The sequence below is a fragment of the Sphaerodactylus townsendi genome, linkage group LG04 (assembly GCF_021028975.2).
Source record: "Sphaerodactylus townsendi isolate TG3544 linkage group LG04, MPM_Stown_v2.3, whole genome shotgun sequence".
Classification (NCBI taxonomy): Eukaryota; Metazoa; Chordata; class Lepidosauria; order Squamata; family Sphaerodactylidae; genus Sphaerodactylus; species Sphaerodactylus townsendi.
This window is the reverse complement of record NC_059428.1, coordinates 51,407,758-51,432,867: the sequence shown is the minus strand read 5'-3', so window position 1 is coordinate 51,432,867 and position 25,110 is coordinate 51,407,758. Positions and strand designations below refer to the sequence as shown.

General features: G+C 46.8%; 3 protein-coding genes across 4 annotated transcripts in view; 1 reads left to right on the top strand and 2 right to left on the bottom strand.

Annotated features, from left to right (window-relative positions):
* The window catches only part of HTR1F (5-hydroxytryptamine receptor 1F), a 138,683-nt gene that overhangs the window by 35,925 nt on the left and 77,648 nt on the right, over positions 1-25,110 (top strand). For both annotated transcript variants that reach the window (XM_048493354.1, XM_048493355.1), the window contains exon 2: positions 19,941-20,063. The gene's annotated coding sequence lies outside the window, so the exon portion shown is untranslated. The remainder of the gene's footprint in view (positions 1-19,940; positions 20,064-25,110) is intronic.
* Positions 2,926-4,444, bottom strand: LOC125431296 (protein ALP1-like). The gene is made up of 2 exons (XM_048494062.1): positions 3,851-4,444; positions 2,926-3,708 (listed from the first exon to the last, which is right to left on the bottom strand). Exons 1-2 carry the CDS (start codon positions 4,442-4,444, stop codon positions 2,926-2,928), a joined length of 1,377 nt encoding a protein of 458 aa, XP_048350019.1.
* Positions 7,709-9,652, bottom strand: LOC125431295. The gene is made up of 4 exons (XM_048494061.1): positions 9,310-9,652; positions 8,988-9,200; positions 8,735-8,800; positions 7,709-8,056 (listed from the first exon to the last, which is right to left on the bottom strand). Exons 1-4 carry the CDS (start codon positions 9,650-9,652, stop codon positions 7,731-7,733), a joined length of 948 nt encoding a protein of 315 aa, XP_048350018.1. The 3' UTR covers positions 7,709-7,730.

The following is a 25,110-nucleotide window of genomic DNA, read 5'->3' as shown; positions in this document are numbered from 1 at the left end:
TGGTTACCCACAGCCAGATGGAGGAGGATGCTCGGCCCCCTACCCCTGACCTCTTCACTTGCAGCCAGCCCTTGGAGCTGCCTGCTCCAACACCCCCCCTGCGAGGCAGGGGAGCCCAGCAGAGGGGGTCCACCAAGAAGCCTTCATGCACTCTGGTCACCCACAGACAGCTGCAGGAGACAGCTCGGCCACCTTCTCCTGAGCTCCACACCTGCAGCTTGTTCCTGGACCCTGCAACACCCCCTCCCCCCATGCGAAGCAGGCGTGCTCAGAGAGGGGAAGCAGCTGGGCCAGCTCCCTCCTTGCTGCCCACCCACAGCCAGTTGCAGGAGCCAGCCCAGGCCCTGTTCCCTGTCCTAGTTACCGGCAGCCAGCTCCTGAAGGCAGCCACAGCCCCTCCCCCAGTGCGGCATCGGCGTAGCCAGTCCCATGAGGTGGTTGGTGCTGCTACCCAGCTGCCCCAGGTCACAGGGAAACCAAAGGAGGAATGGGCCCGCTCCCCACCCAACAAGCGAGCCCGGAGCACCCCACCACTCACAAGGGGTGGTGTGCGTGGCAAGGCTGGCTGCCGGGGCAGCCAGGGCAAAGGGCAGGGTGATGGGACAACAATGTGAGGGAGGGGGTGGTTGCGGTGGTGGTCAGATCATCCCTGTGAGGGAACAGAACTTGAAATAAAGTTACCTGACATAACCCCACCCTTGCTACTGTTGTTTCTGTTGTGCCACAATGTGAGTGAAAGTGTGGCTTGTGAGTGGGTGCAGGGGCTGGTGAAGGGCAGGGACATTTAGATCAAGGGGGGGTCCAGATTGGTGGCCCTTACATCATTTGCTGCTCCTTTATGTACCTTTGGGCCATTTTTCCCTTGACAGAGGGAAAAATGGCAATGATTCTGTGTTGTGCTTGTAAGGTGTCAAAGGTGTTATGAGTTCACTGCTTCTCGAGCCCGCATCATTGTGACTGGGACAGCATGCAAGGGAGGGGAGGGAGGGAGAGTCCCCACCCCCCAAGGGGCCATGAATCACTGCACCATGCACAAGGTGCTGCTGTCTTGTGGGAAGGCTGGCCACAGTGTAGGGTCATGGGAGAACTCCTGTAAGGAGACGGTGGGTGTGGCAGTAGCAGTGGCATCCCTTGGTGGCCAGCGATCCGGATGGAAAGGTGTCTATGGGATTTCCACCCTGCCTAGTGTGGTTTGCAACCCCCCCCCCCCCCGACTGGATGTGGAACAGGTGACTGAGCACTGGGGCTGGTGTGCTGCAGGGACACAAAGATGAGCCTACTGTGAATGATAGAATAACTTTATTGTGAAAACATTAACAACGCAGGAAACTCCCACAACACACCCCAGACCCTCCCCACAGGCCCACAGCAGACTCCCCCCACACAACAGCAATCCCTCAACCCCCAACAAGCCCCACACCCTGTACCCTGACCCACAACAAATCCCCTCTGCTCTGCAACCCACAAAGTGCTGGAGACCCCCCCACACACACACACACACATCATTGACTCCCCAGGAATGCTTCTCTCCCCCAACAAGGCACTTGTGGCAACAGTGCCTTTAGGGCAACAACCTGCCCATCTCAAAGATGCCATCAAACCCCCTTCAGTCCTGATTTGCCCCTGCCCAGCTGCTAGGGGGTGTCCTCTGAGCTGGAGGGCAGACCTCCAAGGTGTGGGGCAGGGCCACCCCACTCAGGTGCTTCTGTGCACCTGGCACTGAGGATGGTGGACTGACAGCCATGGTGCTGGCTGCCTACAGCTCCGACATCAAGGGGGAGGTGGGACCACCACTCCATTCATGTTCAAAACTCCAGCCACGCCTTTGTGTGTTTTTCAATTGTTGTTGTACTTATTTGGTTTCTGCCCTGCAGGGGACGCATTGTTTGGCCTAGCAGCACTAAACTTTCAGGTATTGGTCGGGGGAGTCTCCTGATCTTCCCACCCAGGTTTTCTGCGGTTTGGTCCAGGGGGTCCAACGGTAGGCACTCCCAAATGGGGTGCCCCCATCCCCCATTGTTGCCACTTGGAGCTGTGAAGGTGGTCCTACACCTTTGAGGATCCATAACTTTGGACCCCCTGCACTGAACTTCACCAAACCGGGGTAGTATCATCAGGAGAGGCCCGCAATCAGTGGCTGAAAGTGTGATGGTGCTAGGTTAATCATTGCACCCCTGACAGCAGCCACCCCCCTAATTTTTCCAGATTCTCCTTTTAGATCCACCCCCTTTGGCATGGATTTACAGGGATAATCTGAGGTCCTAAATTTAAAAGAAGAGAAAGAGTGTGGATCTATATCCCCCACTTTCTCTCCTGTAGGAGGCTCAAAGGGGCTTACAATGTCCTTGCCCTTCCCCCCTCACAACAAACACCCTGTGAGGTGGGTAGGGCTCAGAGAGTTCCAAACTGCTGTGACTACGCCAAGGTCACCCAGCTGGCGTTTGTGGGAGTGCACAGGCTTCTCTGAATTTACCAGCTGAGCCTCCACAGCTCAAGCGGCAGAGCACAAACTCAAGGCAGGGTCCTGCATATTAGAATGCACCTGCTCTTAACCACTACGCCACATGGAGAATGGTGCTGCTTCAGGGTGGGGGATGATCCACCCCCAAACAGCATCACTTTCAATGTTGTGTCACTAAGGACCTCAGATTCTCCCTGTAAGGTAGACCTAGTGTACAAAACCATTGAAAGTGATGCTGTTTGGGGTGGTTTCCTGCATCACAGCAGCTGTCCTGGGGGATGGGGTGGGGGGTGGGGTGGGGTGGGGGGGCCAAAAAGCAGCTGCTGCACCACGCTCCATTTTCCCTCCATGCCTGAGGCCAGAGGAGAGGGGCAGGGAAGGGAAGGGCAGGGGAGCTCCCATAGGCCATTCTGTATGTCTCGCATGCTATGCAGCAGGCACAGATCAGGCCGAGCCACTGGCACTCATGGCCCAACCGTCACCCTCCCCCTACGGCGCCGTGGGCCAGCTCTGAATAGATACCCAGCTAGGGCCTCTCTGACGGCCTGCCCCTCTCGCCTGTGCGTATCATCCTGGGGGTTGTATGGCTGCCCACGTGGAGGATCTGCGGCTTCTTCCTGCTGGTGTGCTTCTTCTTCGGCTAGGAATTGAGCAACCTGCTCATTGGGGGGGGGGAGATCTGGAGCTCTGTGGCCACGGCTCTCACACAGGTTGTGCAGCACCACGCACGCCGCCACAATTGAGGTGGCATTCTCGGGTCTGACCCACAGACAGTTGAGAATGCATCTCCACCGTGCCTTCAGGCGGCCAAACGCACGCTCCACCACGTTTCTTGCGTGGGACAGAAGTGAGTTGAAGTTTCGCTGTTGCGCGTTGGAAGGAACCCGGTAAGGTGTGAGCAGCCACTTGCGCGTGGGGAAAGCACCATCCCCCAATACCACAGGGGGTATGGACACGCCGTTGATTGTCAGCATGGGGCTTTCAGGCAAGTAGATGCCCATGTCCATGGCTTGACAGAAGTGCGTTTCACGAAACACAAATGCATCATTGTTGCGTCCAGAGTAGCCAGTTTCAGCATTGATAAACAGTCCCGTGTCGTCGCAGGTTGCCAGCAGGAGCTTGGAGGAAAAGTTTTTCCGATTAATGAGCTGACCCGGTGCTCCACCTGGGTGACAGATCCGGATGTGACAGCCATCCACGGCCCCGATGCAGTGTGGAAAGCCAAGGGCAGCAAAACCAGCCATCACCTGTAGGGAAACAGACATTGGCACATAGGTTGGGGAGCTTGGCCAGTACAGGGAGGGGGGATCTGCAGCTGCTGTTTAGTTGTAGTGACATAAGCATGGGAACACACACACCCTCTCTCCCCCTTGCCAATGGGGCACTCACCTGGTCCATCGGCCTCTGACATCGCACCAGTCTTGGGTATAGGTGCACTTCCACAGCCATGGCAAACTCCAGGACACTGTCCGCCACAGTGGCCAGTCCAACTCCAAACTGCTGGCCCACTTCACGATAGCTGTTGGCACTTGCTAGGTAAAACAAGGCCATGGCCACGCGCTTTAGCATGGGAATGGCAGGACGCATATTGGTGTCTTGTCGTTCCAAGTGTGGACGCAGGGCATCTGCGAGGTAAATGGCTGTTGCCTTGGCCATCCTGAAGTGTCGCACCCAGTCCTCATCTGTCCAGACTGTCATTACAAGCACATCCCACCAGGTGTGGCTCTGGGGACCTATCCAATGGCGGGGGGTGTTGGGAACACTTGTGATAGCAAACCAGCGCAACAGTGCGCGCCTACGGGGCCGGTGGCGCGCTGTGGTGCCAGATTGAGTCAGTAGCCCTTCAACAGGACGGTGGCGCAGCCTCCCCGCCAGAGGTTGCATCAGCCGGCCTCTGTGTGCCATGAAGGTGTCTGTGGTTGAGGTGCCCTGCTCCTGCTCGTCGTGCAGTACTTCCTGCCGCACCACCTCTCCCAGATCCATGTCTGCCATGCAGACAGCAGCTAGCCGTATGGTTCCCTGGTTCCACTGAACACCTGAACACGGAATGGAAACTGGTGGGAAGCGCCCAGACTACAGATCGGGGGACGGACGAGCCCTCAGAATGGTTGCCTTGGCCAATCGTTCTGCTTGATGTATGTGACGTCAGTCTGCCACAACTTTGTGAGTGTTTAGCCCGGACAGGGCGGAGCAACATGCAGCATCCGCAGCGTTTTGTTCGGGATGGCAGCAGCAAACTGGCAGGGATTGCTAAGGTGGCTCTCATAATGATAACGACGGGGTTTGCTTAGGTTTGCTTCCGGGGGCACAATTCTACGGACTGCAGAACATGTACTCACCATCCCCTATCGGGTCAAATGGGATTTCAGAGAAGATAGGGACTGCACCTTTGAGGGTCCATTACTGGGGAGTCCATGATACAAACCTCACCAAATTGGTGCAGTCTCATTAGGAGAGTATTCTGCATATACCGTCACAGTTTTGTAATTCCAGCTGACCAATTTCACCCCTGCCAGCAGGCACAACCTGACAATCTCCATGTTTGTTTTGTACATCCAGTCCTGGATGTAACATGAGGATTTCAGTTCCTCAGCTTAGCAGAAGAAGAGATAGGATCCACCACCACCCCTTCTCTCCCACAGAGGATCCAAAGAGACAGGCAATCTCCTTGTCCTTGCTTTCTCAAACCCCACCCCCTGTAAGGGAGGTGGTGATGAGAGACCTGGCATAATCTGTGTATGGCCCAAGGTCACCCAGCTGGCCTGTGTGGGAGTGGACAGGCTGAGCTGAATTTCCCAAATACACATGTGCAGTGCAGTCACATTAGCTGGGAGCAGAAACATGTTCCTAAGCATTGTAAAGTCCCTGCTCTGAAACACTGCATCACTTTGCAAGTTCCATTGCTTTCCCCAGCCCCATCCCCTGTGCGAGGCAAGTGCGCTCAGAGGAGGGGGGCGACTGGGTCTGCTTTGTCCACGCTGGCCACCCACAGCCAGATGAGGTGGATGTGTGGGTCCCATCCCCTGAGCCCTGCACCTGCAGCCAGGGTGTGGAGCTGACCAATCCGCCACGAACATGGGATTCCAATCACCTTTCCCTTCCTCCCCTCACAACAAGCACCCTGTGAGGTGGGAGGGGCGTAGAGAGCTCCGAGAAGCTGCAACTCAGCTGGCGTGTCTGGGAGTGCACCGGCTACTGTGAATCATCCAGACCAGCATGTACAGCTCTGTCAGCATAGCCCTAAACCACTACAGCTGTCACTGTGCCAGTGATGCCGCGTTAGGGTGGGGGAGGAGCCATCCCCAAACAGCATCAATGTCCATGTTGTGCTGTCTGGAGACATGGCATTGTCCCTTTAAGGTGGCGTTAATGTAGGAGTTAGGACTGTCCAGGTAACATAATATTGGCAAAGATGCTGTTTGAGGGTGGACTGTAGCATCACATCAGCTGTCAGGGAGAGGGGCAGGGCAGGGCAGGGCAGGGCAGGGCATTCTTCCTTCCTTGTCTGCAGACCAGCAGCGTTCCTCCCATTGGGCAAAGTGGCCAGTTGCCCTGGGCGCAGCCCTGCGCGGGGCGCAGGTTTGTTTGTGGGATTTTTAGTATTTTCAGTGTTTTTCCATTTCTGGCCTGCAGAGGGTGCGGTGTTTAGGCTAGCAGCACCTAAATGTCAGGGATGTTCTGGGAGACTCTCCCGATGCTATCGTCCAGGGTTGGTGAGGTTTGGTTCAGGGAGTCCAAAGTTATGGACTCCCAAAGGGGGTGCCCCATCCCACATTGTTTCCAAAGGGAGCTAATAGGAGATGAGGCTACACCTTTGAGGGTCGATAACTTTGGGCCCCCTGAACCAAACTTCACCAAACCTGGGAGGTATCATCAAGAGAATCTTTTACTGATACCACCCAGGTTTTGTGAAGTTTGGTCCAGGGGGTCCAAAGCTATGGACTTCCAAAGGGGGTGCCCCATCATCCATTGTGTCCAATGGGAGCTAACAGAAGATGGGGGCTACACCTTTGAGTGTCCATAACTTTGAACCCCCTGAACCAAACTTCACCAAACCTGGGTGGTATCATTAGGGGAGTCTCCTAAAGATACCCTGAAAGTTTGGTCCTGCTAGCTTAACAATTGCACCCCTGCCAGCAGCCACCTCCCAAAGTTCCCCAGATTTTCCTTTCAAATCCCCCCGCATTTGACATGGATGTAAAGGGAGAATCTAAGGTACCCAGTTTAAACATGGCAAGTGATGCTGTTTCAGGGTGGGGGAGAATCAACCCCAATATAGCATCACTTCCAATGTTGTTTAAACTGGGAACCCCAGATTCTCCCTTTAAGGTGGATTTAAAAGGAGAATCTGGGCTCCCTAGTTTAAACACCATTGAACATGATGCTGTTTGGGGGTGGATTCCAGCATCACTTGTTTAAACTAGGGAGCCCAGATTCTCCTTTGAAACATTGAAAGTGATGCTGTTTCCCCCATTTGGGGGTACTGGATACAATACCATAAAATATTTTCGTATCAGTAATGAAACATTTTGTAAGCATTTTGGAAATGGTTTCAAACTTTATTTCTGCCGTGTGGCATGGCTGATTGCTGTGCTCAGATTTGTGAGTTGGGGCATGTTCTATAATGTGATGGTGAATTTGAAACAACCTGGTGAAAAAAAACATTGCTTGGTCACAGTGGGGGAGGGTGGCTGCCCATGGAGGACGCAAAACTCCAGTTTGCCTAGATACGCCACTGGGCGTAGCTACAAGGGGGGGTGCACATTGCATTGGGCACACGCCTGGGGGGGCATCAAACTCAGGTTTTGGCCAGGGCTCCGGTTTGCCTAGGGATGCCACTGCTGTCTCCCCACAACGTGAATGGATGTGGGACATGTGATTGAGCAGTGAGGCTGGTGTGGTGCAGGGACACAAAGAGGGGACACCTGTGACTGCTTTCAAACATTTTATTTGCAAAACATTGAAAAAACACTGAACACCCCCAACAAGCCCCAGACCCTCCCCCCTGGCCCACAGCAAACCCCCCAGAACTCCCCAACCCTGAACAAGCCCCAGACCCTCCCCCCAGGCCCACAACGAACCCCACCAAGAACTCCCCAACTCCCAGCAAGCCCCAGACCCTCCCCCCTGAGTCCACCATAAAACTTCCCCAGCAATGCTCCCCTCCCCCAACAAGGCACTGGCCACAAAATTGCCATTAGGCCAACACCCTGGCCATTGCACAGCTGCCACCAACCCCCGTGAGCCCACAGTTGCCGCAGGCCAGCTGTCAGGGTGTGTCCTCTGAGCTGGAGGGCAGACCTGCAAGGTGTGGGGCAGGGCCACCCCACTCAGGTGCTTCTGGAAGGGCACCTGGCGCTGATGAGGGTGGACTGGCAGCCAAGGTGCTGGCTGCCTCCAGGTCTAACATCAAGCGGGGGGAACTGGAGCTGGCTGAGGAGGTGCCAGGGTGCTGGGTGGCACTGGCGGTGCCAGAGCTGAGGATGAGTGGTGGCTCCATGGTAGTTTGCTGGGGATGTCCTTCTGCCCCGTGCCGCCGCTCAAGTGCAGACAATCGCCGCTCCATGGTGAACAGCCGCCGCTCCATGCGAGCCCCTGGAAGAGAAGAGCAGGAACATTAGCAGTCACTCCCCAAGGCTACCGATGCCCTTGCCAGCAGCTGCTGACCATGCTCACTCCCACCACCCCATGTGGCTGACCTTGTTTGGCCACCCACAAAGCAGGCTGCAATGGCATCATGGGAGCACAACACCTCCATCTACACCAGGGGCAGGGAACTTGCAGCTCAAGGTTGGCATGTAGCTTGTCTGTCCTTGCAGTGTGGCTCCAAGAGGCGACCTGCCAGCTGCATCCTTGCCCACACTGCAGGCTGCAGGACAGCCAAGGCCATTGCCTGCAGCTGGCTGGCCCATGCTATGGGCTTCCCGTCGTGCTCGACCTGTTGGAGCAGGGTGTATGATTCCCTGCAGCCTGGCAAGGCTGAGCTGGCATCCTCAGTTCTGGCTGACCTGCAGGCAGCACTGCAGCTGCACCAAGTGCCCACAGCTGACTGGCCCACACTGGCAGCTTCCCTGCTCATATGCCTTGGCCTAGTGGGGCAGGTGCTGCTCAGAATGAGTGGAGCAAATGGTAACACAGGCCAATATACACAGTGTTCTCTGCATGCTTGATGCCAGAAATTATTTGAAGCTCCAAGTGTTTTTTTCTCCACATAAAGTGGGTCCCAATGACTGTTTCAGATATCAAGGTTTCCCACCGTAGATCTGTACTTACACATTCGGTTGCAGTGGCACTGTGGATGAGATGGCAGCTGTGGCACAGTTGCCAGTCCAGATGATCCTGGGGAATAGAAAGCAGACTCATAACCAGCACCTAGCAGAAATGGAAGGGGGGGGGCCTTCCGTTGTCCCACCACAGCCTGAACAACTGGTTAAAGGTGTGCATGTGCAGCTGTAAATACCAGTGCTGTGCAGTGCCACACACAAATCCACAGCAACCCACTGACTCCCACATGCACGCTGCCTACCAGCATCCTGGGTGGGCATGCCATGGGCTGGAGGGTGCCCTGCTGCAGCCTCCATGGAGGAAGTGGAGGAGCTGTGCAGTGGCTGCGCAGGCCCACCTGCCCGCTCTGCCGGCGCGACGGAGCTTGCATCGGACGAGTCCCCTCCAGGACCCTCAGCCGCCTCGTCCAGGGGCTCCCTTGGCGGCGCGAGGGCGCGGCGACGAGCAGCCGCGCCTGTAATAAGAAAACGAACACCAGCCTCCGATGAGACCCGAAACGGGGACATCGGCTGCGCACATTCGCATGTGCACATGGCCGCAAACTCGGGTACACGCGCACTCACCTTCAGGCCGACGGTCCACCCAACGGGGCTCCCCAGCCAGCCGCCACAGCTGGCGCATGGCGGCAAAATGTGGGGGCCAGTCAGAGCGGCGAGGGTGCCCTCCACTTCTCTCCATGGCAGCGAAGAAATCCCTCTTGAGGGCCTTCCACTTGGTGCAGGCCTGCACCTCTGTGCGGTGGAAGCCTGCAACCTGGAGTGCCCTCGCCACCGCGCGGAACGCCCGTCGATTGGGCAGTCCCGTGCTGGCCATGAGGAGCCAGGCGTGGCCGCAGTCCCTGATTGTGCGGAGGAGGATGGTGACCTCCTCCGCCTGCCAGTAGACCCCACGCCTGGGTGCACTCATGGCTGCATGGGAAATGGTTGGGAAAAGGAAAAGACCATCTATATAAGTAGATCTGGCCCTTTTGCAATTGGCCCATTTAGCAGAGCCAGCGGGCGTCCTTGGCGATGGCGGCCTCAGAGGGACCTTTTTTAAAATCCGCGCCCGCCCGAGGGGATGCGGATTTGCAGCCCTCGCCGACCCCATGGCGCCCGGCTTGCAGCTCTTTGAGGCGCACAGATCCTCTCGGCTGTCAAATGCGCGCCCTGTTTCCCGAAGAAAAAAAGAATGAAATACACACACAACGCTTCAAGAGGCAGCGTGGAAGGACCTTTGTTTTATTTGCACTTAGTACAGCCAAGGGTGTTGCACGCACCCACAGATCAAAAGCACCACCAGGGGCCCTACTCTCTGAGGCTTCGCATGATGTGCAGGAGCCGGAGATAAGGCTGCCCCAATGCCAGTCATTGGATGGCAGCAGCCCACGCTTTGCTGCTGGTGGCCACCTCTGAAGAGATACCCAGGTAGGGCATTTCTGACAGCCTGCCCCTCTCGCCTGTGGGTGTTAACCTGGGGGTTGCACAGATGCCCATGTGGTGGCACAGCTGCATCTTCCTGATGCTGCCCTGCTTCTTCAGTGTAGCACTACAATCTCTCAATATAAGAAGAAGAGTTGGATGTATGTTCCCTCCATTTCTGTCCTGCAGGAGACTCAAAGGGGCTGATATTGCCCTTCCCCCCTCATAACAGACCCCCTGTGAGGAAGGTGGTGCTGAGAGAACTGAGAGAGGCTGTGTATGGGCCAAGGTCACCCAGCTGGCATGCGTGGGATTGCTCAGCTGAAGCTGCATGTCCCAGATACACATGTGCAGCTCCATCAAGTTAGCAGGGAACAGACACCTGTTCCTCTGTGTTGGAGATGCCCATGCTCTCCAACACAACATCGCACTTTGCCATTCGATGCTTCCTGTTTTCCAGGGTGAGGGGATGAAACACATTCCTAGGCAGCATCAATGTCCACGTTTTGCTACCTGGGGACATGGGATTTTTCCTCTCAGGTGGCCTTAGTGGAGGAGTTCAGACTCTCCAGTTGACACACCATTGTCAGTAATGCTGTTTGAGGGTGGCCTTCAGCAACACAGCAGCTGCCAGGGGGAGGGGCAGGGTAGGGCAGGGCAGTCCCCACTCCCTGCCAGCAGAGTGATGTTTTTTAGGAGCTGGCCCAGGGTTGTGGCCAGGATGGCCACACCTTTGGAGCTTTGAGAAGTTTGATCACTCCCCCCCCCGCCCCTTAAGTGTGTCTCCGGTGATTTCACTGAATGGTCCAGCACCTTCCTCAAATCCGTATAGGCTGCACAGACAGTGGCTGCCCATACAAGCTGTGGTGTCACAGGTGACATAAACTGGGACTGAAAGTAGCTGGGAGGGGAGGCGATGACAGATGGGGGTGGCCAAAACTTTAGTGTAGTCACGTGGGCCAATCGCGCTGCTGCGTGGACGTGACGTCGGCCCTGCGCGGCTTCGCGAGTGCGCAGCCGCAACGGAGCGTTGCGAGAAGCCGCTTCCGCAGCGCCTCCGTGCGAACCGGCACATTTCTGTGGCCTGTTGGGACCAGCGGAGGCGCCCGCTTAGCTCCGCCTGTCTGTCGCGAACTGCACACGGGCGTCGCGTTACGACGTCATCGCGTCGCTGTTTTCGGCCGTGCGGAAACGGCCACAGTCTTCCAAAGCCATTTTGGTGTGGTTTAGATCTTAAGGGGAGGGAACGTACCATAGTATAGCCCCAATTCATCAGATCTCAAAAGCTAAGCAGACCACCAAGGAACACTCTGCAGAGGAAGGCAATGGCAAACCACTTCTGCTTCTTGAAAGCCCCTTTCCAGGGTCACTATAGGTCAGTGGCAACTTGACGGCATTTATGAAAGTAGGTCTTAGGACTTTCTCAAACAGGAAAATGCAAAGCCTTTAAAAATATTCTTCAAGTATTTCAAAAGTGTTAGCAACATTGTGAAGAAATGCATGGGGTCTCCTTTGTTGAATTTCCTTCCTGGTCTTGCAAGCCCTCAACTCCAGATTCAGTTTAGGCAGGCCTACACAGTATACAGAGGCATACCAAGAGAAAATGGTGCAACACCTGCACAAGTGCCCCTGCCCCCATGCCCCACTTATGGCAGCCAGCATGAAAGCAGCTTGGTGGGATTGGACCGAGGGTGCCTGGCAGGCCCACAGCAGGCTCCTGGCCAAGCCAGGCTGTTCCTTCATCCATCAGAGAAGGTCTTCAGTCTGGTGAGGCCAAACCGAGAGGTGCCTGGTGGGCATGCAGCCTGGCAGGGCCAGGTCGACGGGTGCCCAATGGTCCCACAGCAGGTCCCAAGTCCCAGCCTGGCCAGGCTGCTCCCAGTGAAGGGGGAGCATTGGGTGGGGCCGGGCCAAGGGGCGCCCAGCAGGCATGCAGCCTGGCAGGTCCAGGCTGAGGGGCACCTGTTGGGCCTGCGGCAGGCTCCTGTCACAACCAGGCTGCTCCCGGCAGAGGGGGGAGCACCGGGCGGGCCTGGGCCAAGGGGCACCCAGTGGGTATGCAGCCTGGTGAGGCTGGGCTGAGGGGTGCCCGATGAGCCTGTGGCAGGCCCTCATGTCCTAGCCACACTGGGTTGCTCCCAGTGGAGGGAAGCAGCATTACAGAGGCTGGGTCCTTTTGTTTTAAACTGTCTCCCCCATCAATGGATTGCCCCTTTGATGAGGTCCGCCAGGCACGGGCTGATTTTCCCCAGCAAAAGCTGTATTTCAGGTGCTCTTTGTGCTTCTTGATTCCAAGGCTGGCCAGGCTCTACTGTGGTGATGTCAGCCCCCGGCTCCCCTTTGGAGCTCAGCATGGAGAAGTGAGCCATCCTCCCCTCAATTAACTGTCTGAAAGGCGCATTGCCCTCCCCCTTGTTCCCCGCTCAGTGCTTTAAATACGGAGATGGAGGTGAATACAAAAATGTGTGGACAGTATGTGACCCACAAAGCTGAGCACAGCTTACTATTCTTGTTTTATTGCCTGAAAGGTGCTCAACAGCTGCTGTCCTTCAACAGCTGGTGTCAAAATGAGTTTTATTGAATTCCATATAAGTTTATTCCCATGGATATTAGTCTGGACAAGATAAAAATTCTATAGATGTACTCCAGTACAGCCACATTTGAAATATTTTCTGATGCTTAATTTTTCAAGTTATAAACTTTACAATTATTGGCAATTATTTATAGAGTCCCTTTTAAATATTAATACACATAGTGTGCCTATGAAATCAAGATCAAGACTCAATGATTATATAACAGAGATTTTTACAGAAAAGAAGAAAATCCTGGCAGATATTTAAAAAGGGTTCCTCTTTCAATCAAAGGTAATTGAATCTCACAGTGGTCTATTACAGAACAAAAGCCTTGCCAAACAGAGGGGTACAAAATATAGACATTTCAGAGATTAGACATATCTCCATTCATGGCTATTGGATGAAGGATTAAGACTGTAGCTATTAGATTTATTATTTCAGATTCAAGAGTCTTCTGAACACTTAATAGCTCCTTATTTAATGTCTTTATTGTTTCTAAGAATGGGCAAGTTTATCTCCATGCTGAGTTAACAAAGTTGTTCAAAGAAAGATGAGAAACTCTGAACACTGAGCATGGCTGAATAAATAATGGTGATCTTAATCCTTCAAAAGAAAATCTTGCTTAACTTATCTACAATGAGTATTTGTTTTTAAAAAGCTTTTACGGTATTTTCTCAACCCTTTCACACTAAAATTGGTCCAAAAAGTCATCTATCACATTTTCATCTACCCTTCTTCCAAGGAGCATACACAGTTTTCCAGTTTCCATTTAATCCCCTTGATATCTGTGAGGAGGTTTAGGCTGAGACTGTCTGGTTCAAGTTCAGCCAGTAAGCTTCATAGATGTGAGGATTTGAAGCTGTGTCACCCTAGATTTAGTTAACACAACCTACTAAACCACACTGGCCTCATCTAACATGAGCATGAAAACCCTCAACTTCAGCAGTTTTCTCATTGTTATCTAATATTTTCTCAGTGGTATCTAATATAGTCCAAATCTGGGAGCTGAAATGAATTTCAAATTCCTTTCAACATCTGGGTGAGTGAAAAAGGGCATCAAAAATCTTTGAGCTATTGATGAAAGCTGAATATCAGTGCTGTGTTTCTGCTCTTTATGGGCCATTTTCAGAGACAATATGTAGTGCCTCTTCTTTCAAAGGAAAGGAAGCTTTTATTAGGATATGATAGAAAATATAGTCCATGGTAAAAAAAACCCATGAAACCTAGAAAATAATTTTAATAAAATGCCATTGGGCTGTGGAAAATACTTTAAATTTTGCCATTAATACTGATACACTTGACAAACTTTCATAATCAATTCCATAGATATGGAATGAGATGCCTAACAAAAGGCAGTCTCTTATAGTTTTACATGCTTTCATTTTTCTGAGATAAAACTTCCTCAGAGGAATCACTTTAGGACATAACAGTAATATTCTTTGGAACTAGTGCAGTTGTTTTCAAGAATTATGTAATGCCCCCCCCCCCCAAAGTGCTACATCAAAAAACTGGAGTACCGTAAGTTTGTTGAGGGGAAGGGGCTATTGATGTGAAATACTTTCATGGGAAATCTTTTCTGTGACATAAAAATTGCTTATATACTGGCATTGCCCATTTTTCTTTCAAAGCAAAGATATGCAATTGCAGCAGATAATATGAAAGTTTAGTATGGAAGTATGCAGGGGGGTTGTTAAGAGAAATCTGAATTTCTCATACTACTACTTTTCACTGTGCAGAAAATGTGCTTCCCTTTTGACAAATATCTGGGAGGCTGTCTAATAAACCTACATGGTAAATTATCAGACATCGGACTTCCTTCTGTTGTACTGGTTCTATTTATTTGTTCCCTAAGTTCCCCAACCTCCCCAACTTCATTTTCTCAACTTCTAATAAAACAAAAATTAAATCTTGTGGGACTACAGCAGGTTTGCATCTTGCCCGGCATCCTGTTCTCCACAAAGGCCAGGCAGTTGCTTTCAGCTGTAGTGCACAAAGGCAGTACCCTTCTTCTACTGATTGTCCCTGTCCCCCAGAAATTGGTATTCAAAGGCTCACTGTCTAAGCCTGTTAGATCCATCCATCTATAGTCAAAAACCACCCATCCTCCATGAACCTGTCCAGTCCCAGTTTAAAGCCATCTAATCTAATGGCCCCTAATTTTTTCGGCTCTTGGCTTATATTTACTTACTTAATTTTTTCTCCTCCTCTGGTGTTCTTTGTTGATGAACTTTTTTGGTAATATTGTCGAAGGCTTTTTTGGTAATACTTTCTACCTCCACTAAATTTTCTGAACACCTCTGTGATCTATTACTGCTGAATGAACTACTGGATATACCTTTTGATATATTATAGACATTGTGCTGGAAGTTGATTTTGAATCTATCAGATCAATATTCAAAGGTTTTAAAAAGGATGCAAGAGTGTTTAAACAGTCTTTTAAAGGTACATTTTCATGTGGATTTCTTTCTTTTTAACAGCATGTAAAATCTTGGCTACAGTATTCCTGAGAAGTCTGATTTTTTTCCCCACTTTTATTCAATTAAGGTTTTCTGGAAATTATTATTTTATAGTACTTCATGTCTGTAGGGCATGTCTTGATACAGACTCTTAAGTACTAAAAAGAAATAGTAGTGATTTATTAACATATTTCTTAATTCTCTAATAAGGCTCAACAAAGATTGCCTTCTTGGTAGAGCTAGAATCCTGATGAAATATTGTAAGTCATAGGAAGAGCCCTGGCACGTAAGTCTGGCAAGTATGTAAGTCTGGCAAGTATGCCATTTGGCTGGCTATCTGTCTCATAGGAGTTCAGGGTAGCATCCATGGGTTTCCCCCCATACATTATCAACACAGTAGCTTTTGAAGTAAACTAGGCTATCGCGGTAATTAATCCAATGTTGTCATAAGTTTCATGGCTGAGCCAGAGTTCAGATCTAAACCAAGTCTCTTAAATTGAAGACAGTAACCAACCCACCACATGAGACATCCAATTTGACAGTATAACCTGAAGTCCAGTGATTTTCAAGGGACCAAGGTTTTCCTTTCCCCCATATCTAAGACAGATTGCAGAGCCCCAGTTCATACATACATTATGAGATGATACTGCAGTAGTGTAGTGGAGGATCTCAACCTGTGAATGCAGGATACAAATAAACACTTCATAAAAGAGGAAGAAATAATGAAGTCAACCAGACTATCATACATGTATGATAGAAGACAGAAGACTATATTTCAAACAGAAGAAGCTTATTCAAACACTGTTGGAATGTACCTCAATGTAGAACTTAGCTATCAATCATCCTTTCTATATAGAGCACAATGTTTGGCTGCATTGACATGCATTATTATTATTTTTATTTTTATTAGAGCCGTACTAATTTATATTTACTGGATTTTAACCTGATATTGTGCTCTATTTATATGTTGTTCACCATCCTGAGCCCTTCGGGGGAGGGCGGTCTATAAACCCAATAAATATTATTATTATTAATAATAATAATAATAATAATAAAGTAATTGTTGCTCATTATTACAATGAGCCTTGGAAGTTCTTAGATTTACATGTACTCTCTTCTTCCCTATCCCCTGATGCAGTTCAGACATGAAAAACTTCCACATTCGCACCAAATCTGAGATTGTTTTGTGTTAATGTTAGTTTAGGGGTCTTGCTTTATTAGGGAGAAACAAATTGTAGCTTGTGATTCTGATATGACAACCAATTTAGGGTTTTTTTTGCAAACTAGAAAATCTTTATTCTCAGAGATGCCTGTGGTGGGTGGGGAAAGAGCATAAAAGCCTGAGGAGTTCAAAGGGTTGTTTGTTTTATGTCTGAATGCATTTACCTTTTTAATAAATTACTTTAATGGGGAACATTGTTCATAACTTTTGATGTAGCTTAATTAAATCAGTTCCAATACACTATAGTGACCAGCAACCCCAGTTCCAATACAGAGACAAAATGGATATAATGAAACAATAATGGAATAATGGAAGAGATGATGGCTATGATTCTACTTCTTGGTAAAAGGGTTACACTTGAATGACTGGCTTATCAGTATCCACAGTATCTTCAAAGCTGCTCTCCAACAATTTCAGATGAAGGCTCTAATTAATGCTTTAAGATGCATGGTCTAGTGTTTGCATAATTTCTGAGTACATCATTGGCCACTTTCCTTTGAATTTTTTTATTATACTCATTCAATCCTAGAAACAATTAATATTTTATTGTGTTCGCTTGCCAAGCCTTGAAATATTACCTACACTTCTTTCAGAAACACTTCTGAAAATTTTCTCCTGTGTTGACATCTACCCCAAAGCCTGTATTCTTTCTTATCAATTTGTTTCTTGAGATGAATAAAGAGCATAAATTGTTTCAAGTGTCTAAAATGTAAAACTGTAATGGTTATTACATGAAGCTTTCAGCTTTTTTCAGTTATATAAGTGAATATGGGTGTTTATTTATGGAAATGCATGGTTGTTATTACTATTTTTCATGTATATTATACTGTGAAATTCTCTCACTCATCACTTGCAACGTCCCTGTAAATTACAAAGGTACTGGCATTACATTCTAGTATTAGGATGAGTTGTCTGAATATAAAAAATGCATCTGTCATAACCACCTTGTAGATTGTCATATCGCCAAAATAAAAGCAAACTCATAGATGGTTCATTTCATAACCATCTAGAAACAATTCTGATGCCCTTGAAGTAACTCAAAAAGTCTTCCATGAGTTCTGATGCAGTAAGGTTTATGCAACATATTCAGAATTAAGGGAAATTAATTTCCCTTTGTTTCATCTATGAGTGTCAGGAATAGGATTTACAGGTTAAGTGCTAGGAAGAGGGGACATGGTTGGCAGCAAGTTCACCATAAGACTCTAAATGCCAGTGGTAGATGGCAACATCAGGAAAAGGTCTTGGCCCTTCAGGATACTAGCTGGCCATTGTATAAAGCAGGATTCTGGTCACATCTGAGCTGTTATGCTTTCATGTTCTCAGGGTGCAAAGACTCATTAATTTACACAAATCTAAATACCTCATTATTCTAAATACCACTCATTAATTTACACACAAATTAATTTACCACAAATCTAAATAAGAAAAATGTAATTTAGGAGCATATGTTATAGTTACTTTTTACATCATAATTATGAGAGTTATAGGTTCCCCTGATCACAGGTGAGCATGACAGACTCATCCCTTCTTTTTAAAATATATTCCTGATAATATTTAGGGGAAAAGATCTACTGAATTTTTGTTATGCCTCTAGAGCTGTCTGATAAGAAGGAAAGGTTTTCATTACTGAAAAAAGTGGGGTCTTAAGGCTCTGGAAATAACTGATTCCTGTAAAGCTACCGCTCTCACATTTAAAAAAAAATCTCACCCCTCATCGTAGAAGGTCACATCAGCATACATGGTTCCTCCCTCCTCTGTCTCACTCCTATGAAGTTGGTTTGCAGAGAAGGCCTGATTCAGCGGCAGAACCTATGTTTGACATACTGAAGGTCCCACATTCTGTCTCTACCATCACCATTTTTAAAAGGCCTTGGCAGTGGGTGACATAAAATACCTTTGCTTAAGAACCTGGAGAGCTAGTGCCAGTTTGAATAGACAATATTGACTTTAATGTTCTGGTTCAGTATTAGGCTTCTTCAGGTGTTCAATCGAGACAGGGTCACTGGCCAAAAGTCAGAAAGCTTCATGGCTCAATGGGGAATTTAACTCTATATGACTCTCTGACCACTAATCCACACAAATTCTCTAGTGACTAATGGCAGGTAGTCAGCTTTATATTGATGTAAATAATTACATCATTTGGCATTTGGATCTTGTGCATTGTGGTTTCATGGTCATCAATGGTAGTCTATGACCAGTTAGAAATGTAGTAAGAAATCATTCTACATTGAAAACTACAAATGAATCTAATGAAAATTCAATGGGAACGTGTTTAAAACACAAGAGATCTGCTAGAAAATAATTGGCAGGTTAGCTGAAATCGTCCTGGGCCTAATACTGGAGTTACAGTGCGACTAGGGAAAAACCAAACGCATACTTGGTAATTACAAAAAAGCTCTTGTTTCCATCCTTTGCCCTCACCCTTTTGTCACTGTCAACCTCTGAAACCAGGGAAATAAAATCCTCTTTTGTACAACAGCCAGCGTGCTTCCATTGTGGTAGATTTCATTTTTCTCCTATATGCTGTTCTGTGAGTGTGTACCTCAGACTTATTGGCAAGGTCTTCAGTAACTTTTAGCAATCTCTATAAAATAGGAGGTGGAGTATTTCTATAATCTTTTGGGGTGGAGCAAACTGCAAATTTCTACCAGTCGATTATTGGCATTCTAGTTATTTGGGATGCATTCTCTGCCACTCTGGGATGCACTGTTACGTAACAACTGTATGATCAACTCTCTCAGTGTTCTCTTTTTCATTTAAAGGTAGGTAGGGGAGAGGGTCAAGTGACTTGGGACTTTGAGAGTTAACCCTCAAACCACCCTATTTTATCTGATTCAAATTACCACCAGGAGCTACCATTAGATAGAAATAAGAGATATATATCCACATTACACCTATATTTTTCCATAATGTCTGGGGGTTGATTTCTAGTGACAAATGCCATAGAGGGGAAGACTGTGGTCTTTACCCAACTTATTCTTCCTTTACTGTTAAAAGAAAAAATGTAATATCCAATTTTGCATTTCTCATGTAGCAAATACTTTGGTCTTAAATCCTTGATTACTGCTGTACAATAACACCCCCATCCTGTCACTCAAGAGTTGCATTGCTCATCTATGGACTGCACAACAATGTTGCTTGTTTTAATATCAAACTTGTCATTTGCTGCATTGCATCTTCCTCCCCCTGCCACTTTGCTTCTTACCACAGACAAAAATTTTTGCTGGCTTTAAGGAATGAGCAGGATTCTCACATTTTACTTTGGATTCAAATATCCTAACCTGGCAGCTGAATTATTAATACAGCTGTTAGATGTACTACCATAACAATTCCATGCAAGCATGCTATTTAAGAAGTCTTATTTAGTATTCACCAGAGACTGTAGACATTGTTTCTAGTTCATTGTGAAATGTCTGTGGCTTTAGGCATGTTTTTTTGTGACCCACATCTTTTTCAACAGATTATTTTTTTCTTCTAGTACATCTGAGCCACCTGGAGGAGATAAACAGAAACTGATTTTTTTTATTATTTTCCTCTTGGCAGACTTGAGAACACAAATCTTTGAAACAGGACATCCTTGAAATTGGTTGAGCCATGGATGGGCTGTGCTTAATTCACAAGAAGAGGCAGATGTCAGTATTCTTACCCAGGAGGCACCAAACAGAGGTAAAGTGACAGAGCCCTAATTGCCAATAATAAGGTCTTCTTTAGCCTATTTTATACAGTTGATGTGTTTTTCCACAAAAGTACTTTTAAAACTATTAATGAGTACTATGCCAGAAACGATTGGTTCTTTAGATGTGCAGAACTACTTCAAGTTATTAAAACACCGTCAAAACATGTCATTGGTTGTCATCTCAAAAGTAGTAGATGCATTCTGTCAGTAAGGGGATACTGAGACAAGCATATTTCAACGCTTTTGAGTTAATTTCTTCCCAGCTCATAAAGCAAGCATTTGTGTGGCTGTTCCTAAATAGGAATTGTTTGTTGTTTGACAATCTGGATGAGCATAGGAACGTTTACATTCTGAACCTATTAAACATACTTAGGCCACTTCCACACATGCAGAATAATGCACTTTCAATCCACTTTCACAATTGTTTGCAAGTGGATTTTGCTATACTGCACAGTAAAATCCAGCTTCAAAACACATTGAAAGTGGATTGAGAGTGCATTATTCTACATATGTGGAAGGGGCCACTGTGTGGAATAGGACGCAATGTAGACAAGAACTGATAGACACACAGTCACAAGTGCAGTTCTATTTTATTGCTATCTAATAACAAAGTGCTTCGCCAGACCACAGGTGTTTTCAGGCACAAATCACACTGCTGTCTGTGCTAACTATATACAAAAGTGGTACCAATCAAGTGCCCTCACCTTATCAGGTTTGTACTAATCTGCACATGGCACCTGTCCAGCTGTCATTTAGATTTTGCTCATCTAAACACATGTTCTGAAAGCAATTTTGATCAGAAAAGCAACAGCAAGGTATTAAGCAGTTCCTCCTTGCCTGATTTCCCCGGCTTCTGACTGTATCTTTCCATAGTCACTTTTCATTAAAAAGAGCAGAATAACACACGTGCATGTAATAGATAGCATTGCCCTAAACTAAGAGGTTTCAGTTTGATAAAGAAGCCAAGTTAAAATCAGCCAGAGCTGGGAATTGTACTGCTATGAAAGCTAACAAGATTCAGACTTATCAGGATAGAATCCACATCTGGAATTTTAAATACCACAGTTCTCAAACCACTTGATGTTGACAGTTGCACAAAAATCAGTGGGTGGTGGTGGTGGTGGTGAAAAACGCTGGCAAGGTGCAGAATACTGCAGCCTAATGCCAGTCTACTTCTTCATTTGTACAAAAGTTTTCTACCTAAAAGATTCATTTAGGTGTTTATGACAAATCAGAATTGTATCTTGGCTTTTGATACTGTGTTCCATCACATTTCACAGCAGCCATTTCTTTCCTCTGTGGATGGATGTGATATCTTTACACATTCCTCCAGCTAAGAAAAATGCTGCTTGGTGCCTTCTCAGGACAGCAGCCATCTTTGGCTGTGATTGGTCACTATTGCACAGAGGAGTGGGAGGGCAGGAACTACGAGGACATTTTGCACTGGTGGGGGTGGGGGTGTTCAGCAGCCAACCACATCAACTGAACATTTTGTCTCCTATTATCAATGCACCATTTCATGTTATTCTAATCTTCGTGCAGTTGCTTAGAAACACTGAACCTTACACTAGAAAGAAAAAAATACCTTATTACTGTTGCAAACCATATAGGAAACCCTTCCATTTTAGAAAACTACCTTATTGCAGGAGGTAAATTTGGACAACAGACATTTTTTTGTTTTTTTTCAAGCTGTCACATATTACAATTACCATTATTTGAATTGTAAACTTATATGTATATCAAATATGCTACAGGAGGAAAAAAAACTTGGCTTAACATTAATTATTTTGGCTGGAAATGGTGAAAATCGAATGGCATTTTCTTAAATTCTAGATTTAATTTCTTTATAATAAAGCTCTCCTGAACAATTCTGTTATACATAAATTGTAGAAAGCAAATAGTGTGGGAGCATTCCTGACTTCCAGACAGATCCTTCCATAGCATGGGGCCCACAACAAAAAGAGTGCACATTTATGGCCAGTTGTTGATCCTGCCAATTTACAGGGAGGCACTGATTCAGATTAGCAAAGTTGTCATTATGGAGCACAGGAGGTGAAGTAGTTCTGCAGATATAAGAACCCACCCTACTTTGCAAGATGCTGGGACATTCTCTTGGACTGATATAACTCCTAGGTTGCCCTGGAATCATGGACATCCCCCAGTCTGTGCAGCTAAGCCAACCATGGTGCTGACTTCTTCAACAAAATAATGTGGCATTGTGAATGTTAGTTACATCATTAAATAGCTGGCATAAATTACCCTGCTTTTTGAAACTCTATCAAATCACTCACTTTTTTTTTTGCAAAAATCTGAGGCCAGGTGCTTTAATTGGTCTGCATGCTTTTTTAATCTATGTGCTTTTTAGACCCACATCTGTACTTTGGTAAATCCTTTGATGTGTCCTAGACATATTTAGTATAATTAGTAAATTAATTTCAAGCCCTAGATTCTGTTCTCTTTCTGTTGTGTTATGTTTATTGCAAGTGGTATCTCACATTTGCAGTTAGCTTCTGTACCATGAGTCATTGTTCTAGAAAAAAGAATCGGACATTGTTTGACTGCAGATAGAGTGTTTCTTTCTGGTCCGAAGAACTGATATGCAAATACTCTTTCACATGAAGATCAGTTCTGCGAATTGCCAAGGTTACTATAGTGTCAATGCATCTGAAGGCAGCCGAAAGACAATTATCCCTTTATAAAATGTATTATTTCTGTACTGACTGGTGGTGATCCTCAGAAATAAAAAATGGCAACATACATTTGATTCAGATTGTATTTGAGAGTTTCAGTAACAACTGACTTCACATTTGTTTGTTTTTTCTTTCTGTTGTCCCAACCTTCTCTTGATGTCAGCATTGGTGCTGAAGAATGCATTGTTGGGCAAATGGTGAGACTCAAAAACTGGCAGCCAGCTTATTCCCAGCCAGAGGTGCTGGGTCAATCTCTTGTTTTCCAATGAGAAAAGTGATTAGAGGTAGTATGTTGAAGTATAGTGTAAGAGAATTGGTACTTCAGCCTACTACAGGATCCATTTCCAATCAGGCCAGAGGCCACTGAAACACTGCAGAATTTCTTTCTTACTTCTTTCAAACTTGCCAGCCCTGCCAGAACTGAAACAAGTGCAAGAAAGTCACATTGTTCTGTTCAATGTAGGCGTAACTGGGAGCTAACAATGGAAGAGAAAGTGAGCTACAATTAGATTGGAGAGAATAGAACGATATTTGTGGGGGCAGAAATATGGCATAATTGTGGGAGGAGGTGAGGTGGGCAGGCTGACAGACACTTCCCTCCCCTGTGCCCAAGTGCCCTTAAAAATCTGAAGGTGGCTACATCTGAAGCAAGTATGTAATGTGACTAATAATGCAGGCAAAGTCTAAGTTCAAAAGATTTCTGTGTTTCATTGTCGAAGCAAATTATTTCCTTGAAAGTTGAAAAGGTACAGAAAATGGCAACCCTGTCAAAGTACCCTGTCAAAAATCCTTTGAAAGTTCAAGTATATTATCTTTTATTTATTTGTTTGCTTGTTTATATTTTTTTTTACCCTGCCATATACCAGAAACTCTCAGGGCAGTTTACAACATAGGATAAAAGTAATAACATCTGATAACCTGAAGTAATTACAATTAATAACAATAAAACCATGGGAATGTCAACTCAGTGCATGGCAGCTGTGAAAAAGGCAAACTCTATGCTGGGGATAATTAGGAAAGGAATTGATAATAAAACTGTAAAGATTGTCATGCCCTTATATAAAGCAGTGGTGCGACCGCACTTGGAGTGCTGTCTTCAGTTCTGGTCGCCACATCTCAAAAAGGATATTGAATAGATAGAAAAAGTGCAGAGAAGGGCAACGAGGATGATTGAGGGATTGGAGCATCTTCCTTATGAGGAGAGGCTGCAGCATTTGGAACTCTTTTGTTTGGAGAGGAGACGTCTGAGGGGGGATATGATTGAAGTATATAAAATTATGCATGGGGTAGAAAATGTTGACAGAGAGAAATTTTTCTGAAACCAGAGGACATACTGAAACCAGGGGACATACATTGAAAATGCTGGGGGGAAGAATTAGGACTAATAAAAGGAAACATTTCTTCACACTACGCATGATTGGTGTTTGGAATATGCTGCCACAGGAGGTGGTGATGGCGACTAACATGGATAGCTTTAAAAGGGGCTTAGACAGATTTATGGAGGAGAAGTCGATCTATGGCTACCAATCTTGATCCTCCTTGATGTGAGATTGCAAATGCCTTAGTAGACCAGGTGCTCGGGAGCAGCAGCAGCAGAAGGCCATTGCGTTCACATCCTGCATGTGAGCTCCCAAAGGCATCTGGTGGGCCACTGCGAGTAGCTGGACTAGATGGACTCTGGTCTGTTCCAGCAGGCTCTTTCTTATGTTCTCATGTTCTTATGTGTTGTGAATTATGGGTAAACCACATTACTGGCACATTACTACATTAATGCTGGTGGCATGAAACATTTGTCCATGTACCAAATATGCTGAACTTCATACAACTTTGACTTATGAGTAATATTTGATTTTGTGTACCTTCAGAAACTGATGGGATTTGAAATATAAGTGTTTACTGCTTAAGTCTAACTTGAAAATCAAGTAAGATAAAGTTGGAAAGGGAAGGTGGGGATTGATGTTAGGGAAGCACACATTCTGATTCCTGAATCAAAAGTATATCAAATCTATTTATTTATATGTATGTGTATATTTTTTATCTCGCCCTATCCACGAGGGTCTCAGAGTGGGTTACAGTACATGATTCATAAAAATGTATTGTCCTAAAAGCAGTTATAATCTATTACAATAAAACCTCTTTAAAATTCATGAAAGCAGCATAAAATTCATGTATACACATAACTGAGGGTAGAGACATCCCTGAAGCAAATATGCCATCCAAAACAATAGGGATATCCCATGCTGGTCTCCCCCATGTCAGTTAAAATCAGTGGCCGTTCCATGAGCAACAACTTATGCTTTCAACAGTCCAACTGTAGCATCTTCTTCTGTTCTCTGTTCTCAAATGT

Excerpts from the sequence above, each read along its gene's own strand:
- LOC125431296 (XM_048494062.1), bottom strand. The coding sequence starts at position 4,444 with ATGGATCTGGGAGAGGTGGTGCGGCAGGAAGTACTGCACGACGAGCAG. Across the intron at positions 3,709-3,850 it reads GTCAGAGGCCGATGGACCAG|GTGATGGCTGGTTTTGCTGC; the intron begins GTGAGTGCCCCA and ends GTTTCCCTACAG.
- LOC125431295 (XM_048494061.1), bottom strand. The coding sequence starts at position 9,652 with ATGAGTGCACCCAGGCGTGGGGTCTACTGGCAGGCGGAGGAGGTCACC. Across the intron at positions 9,201-9,309 it reads GGTGGACCGTCGGCCTGAAG|GCGCGGCTGCTCGTCGCCGC; the intron begins GTGAGTGCGCGT and ends TTCTTATTACAG. Across the intron at positions 8,801-8,987 it reads CATGCCCACCCAGGATGCTG|GATCATCTGGACTGGCAACT; the intron begins GTAGGCAGCGTG and ends TCTATTCCCCAG.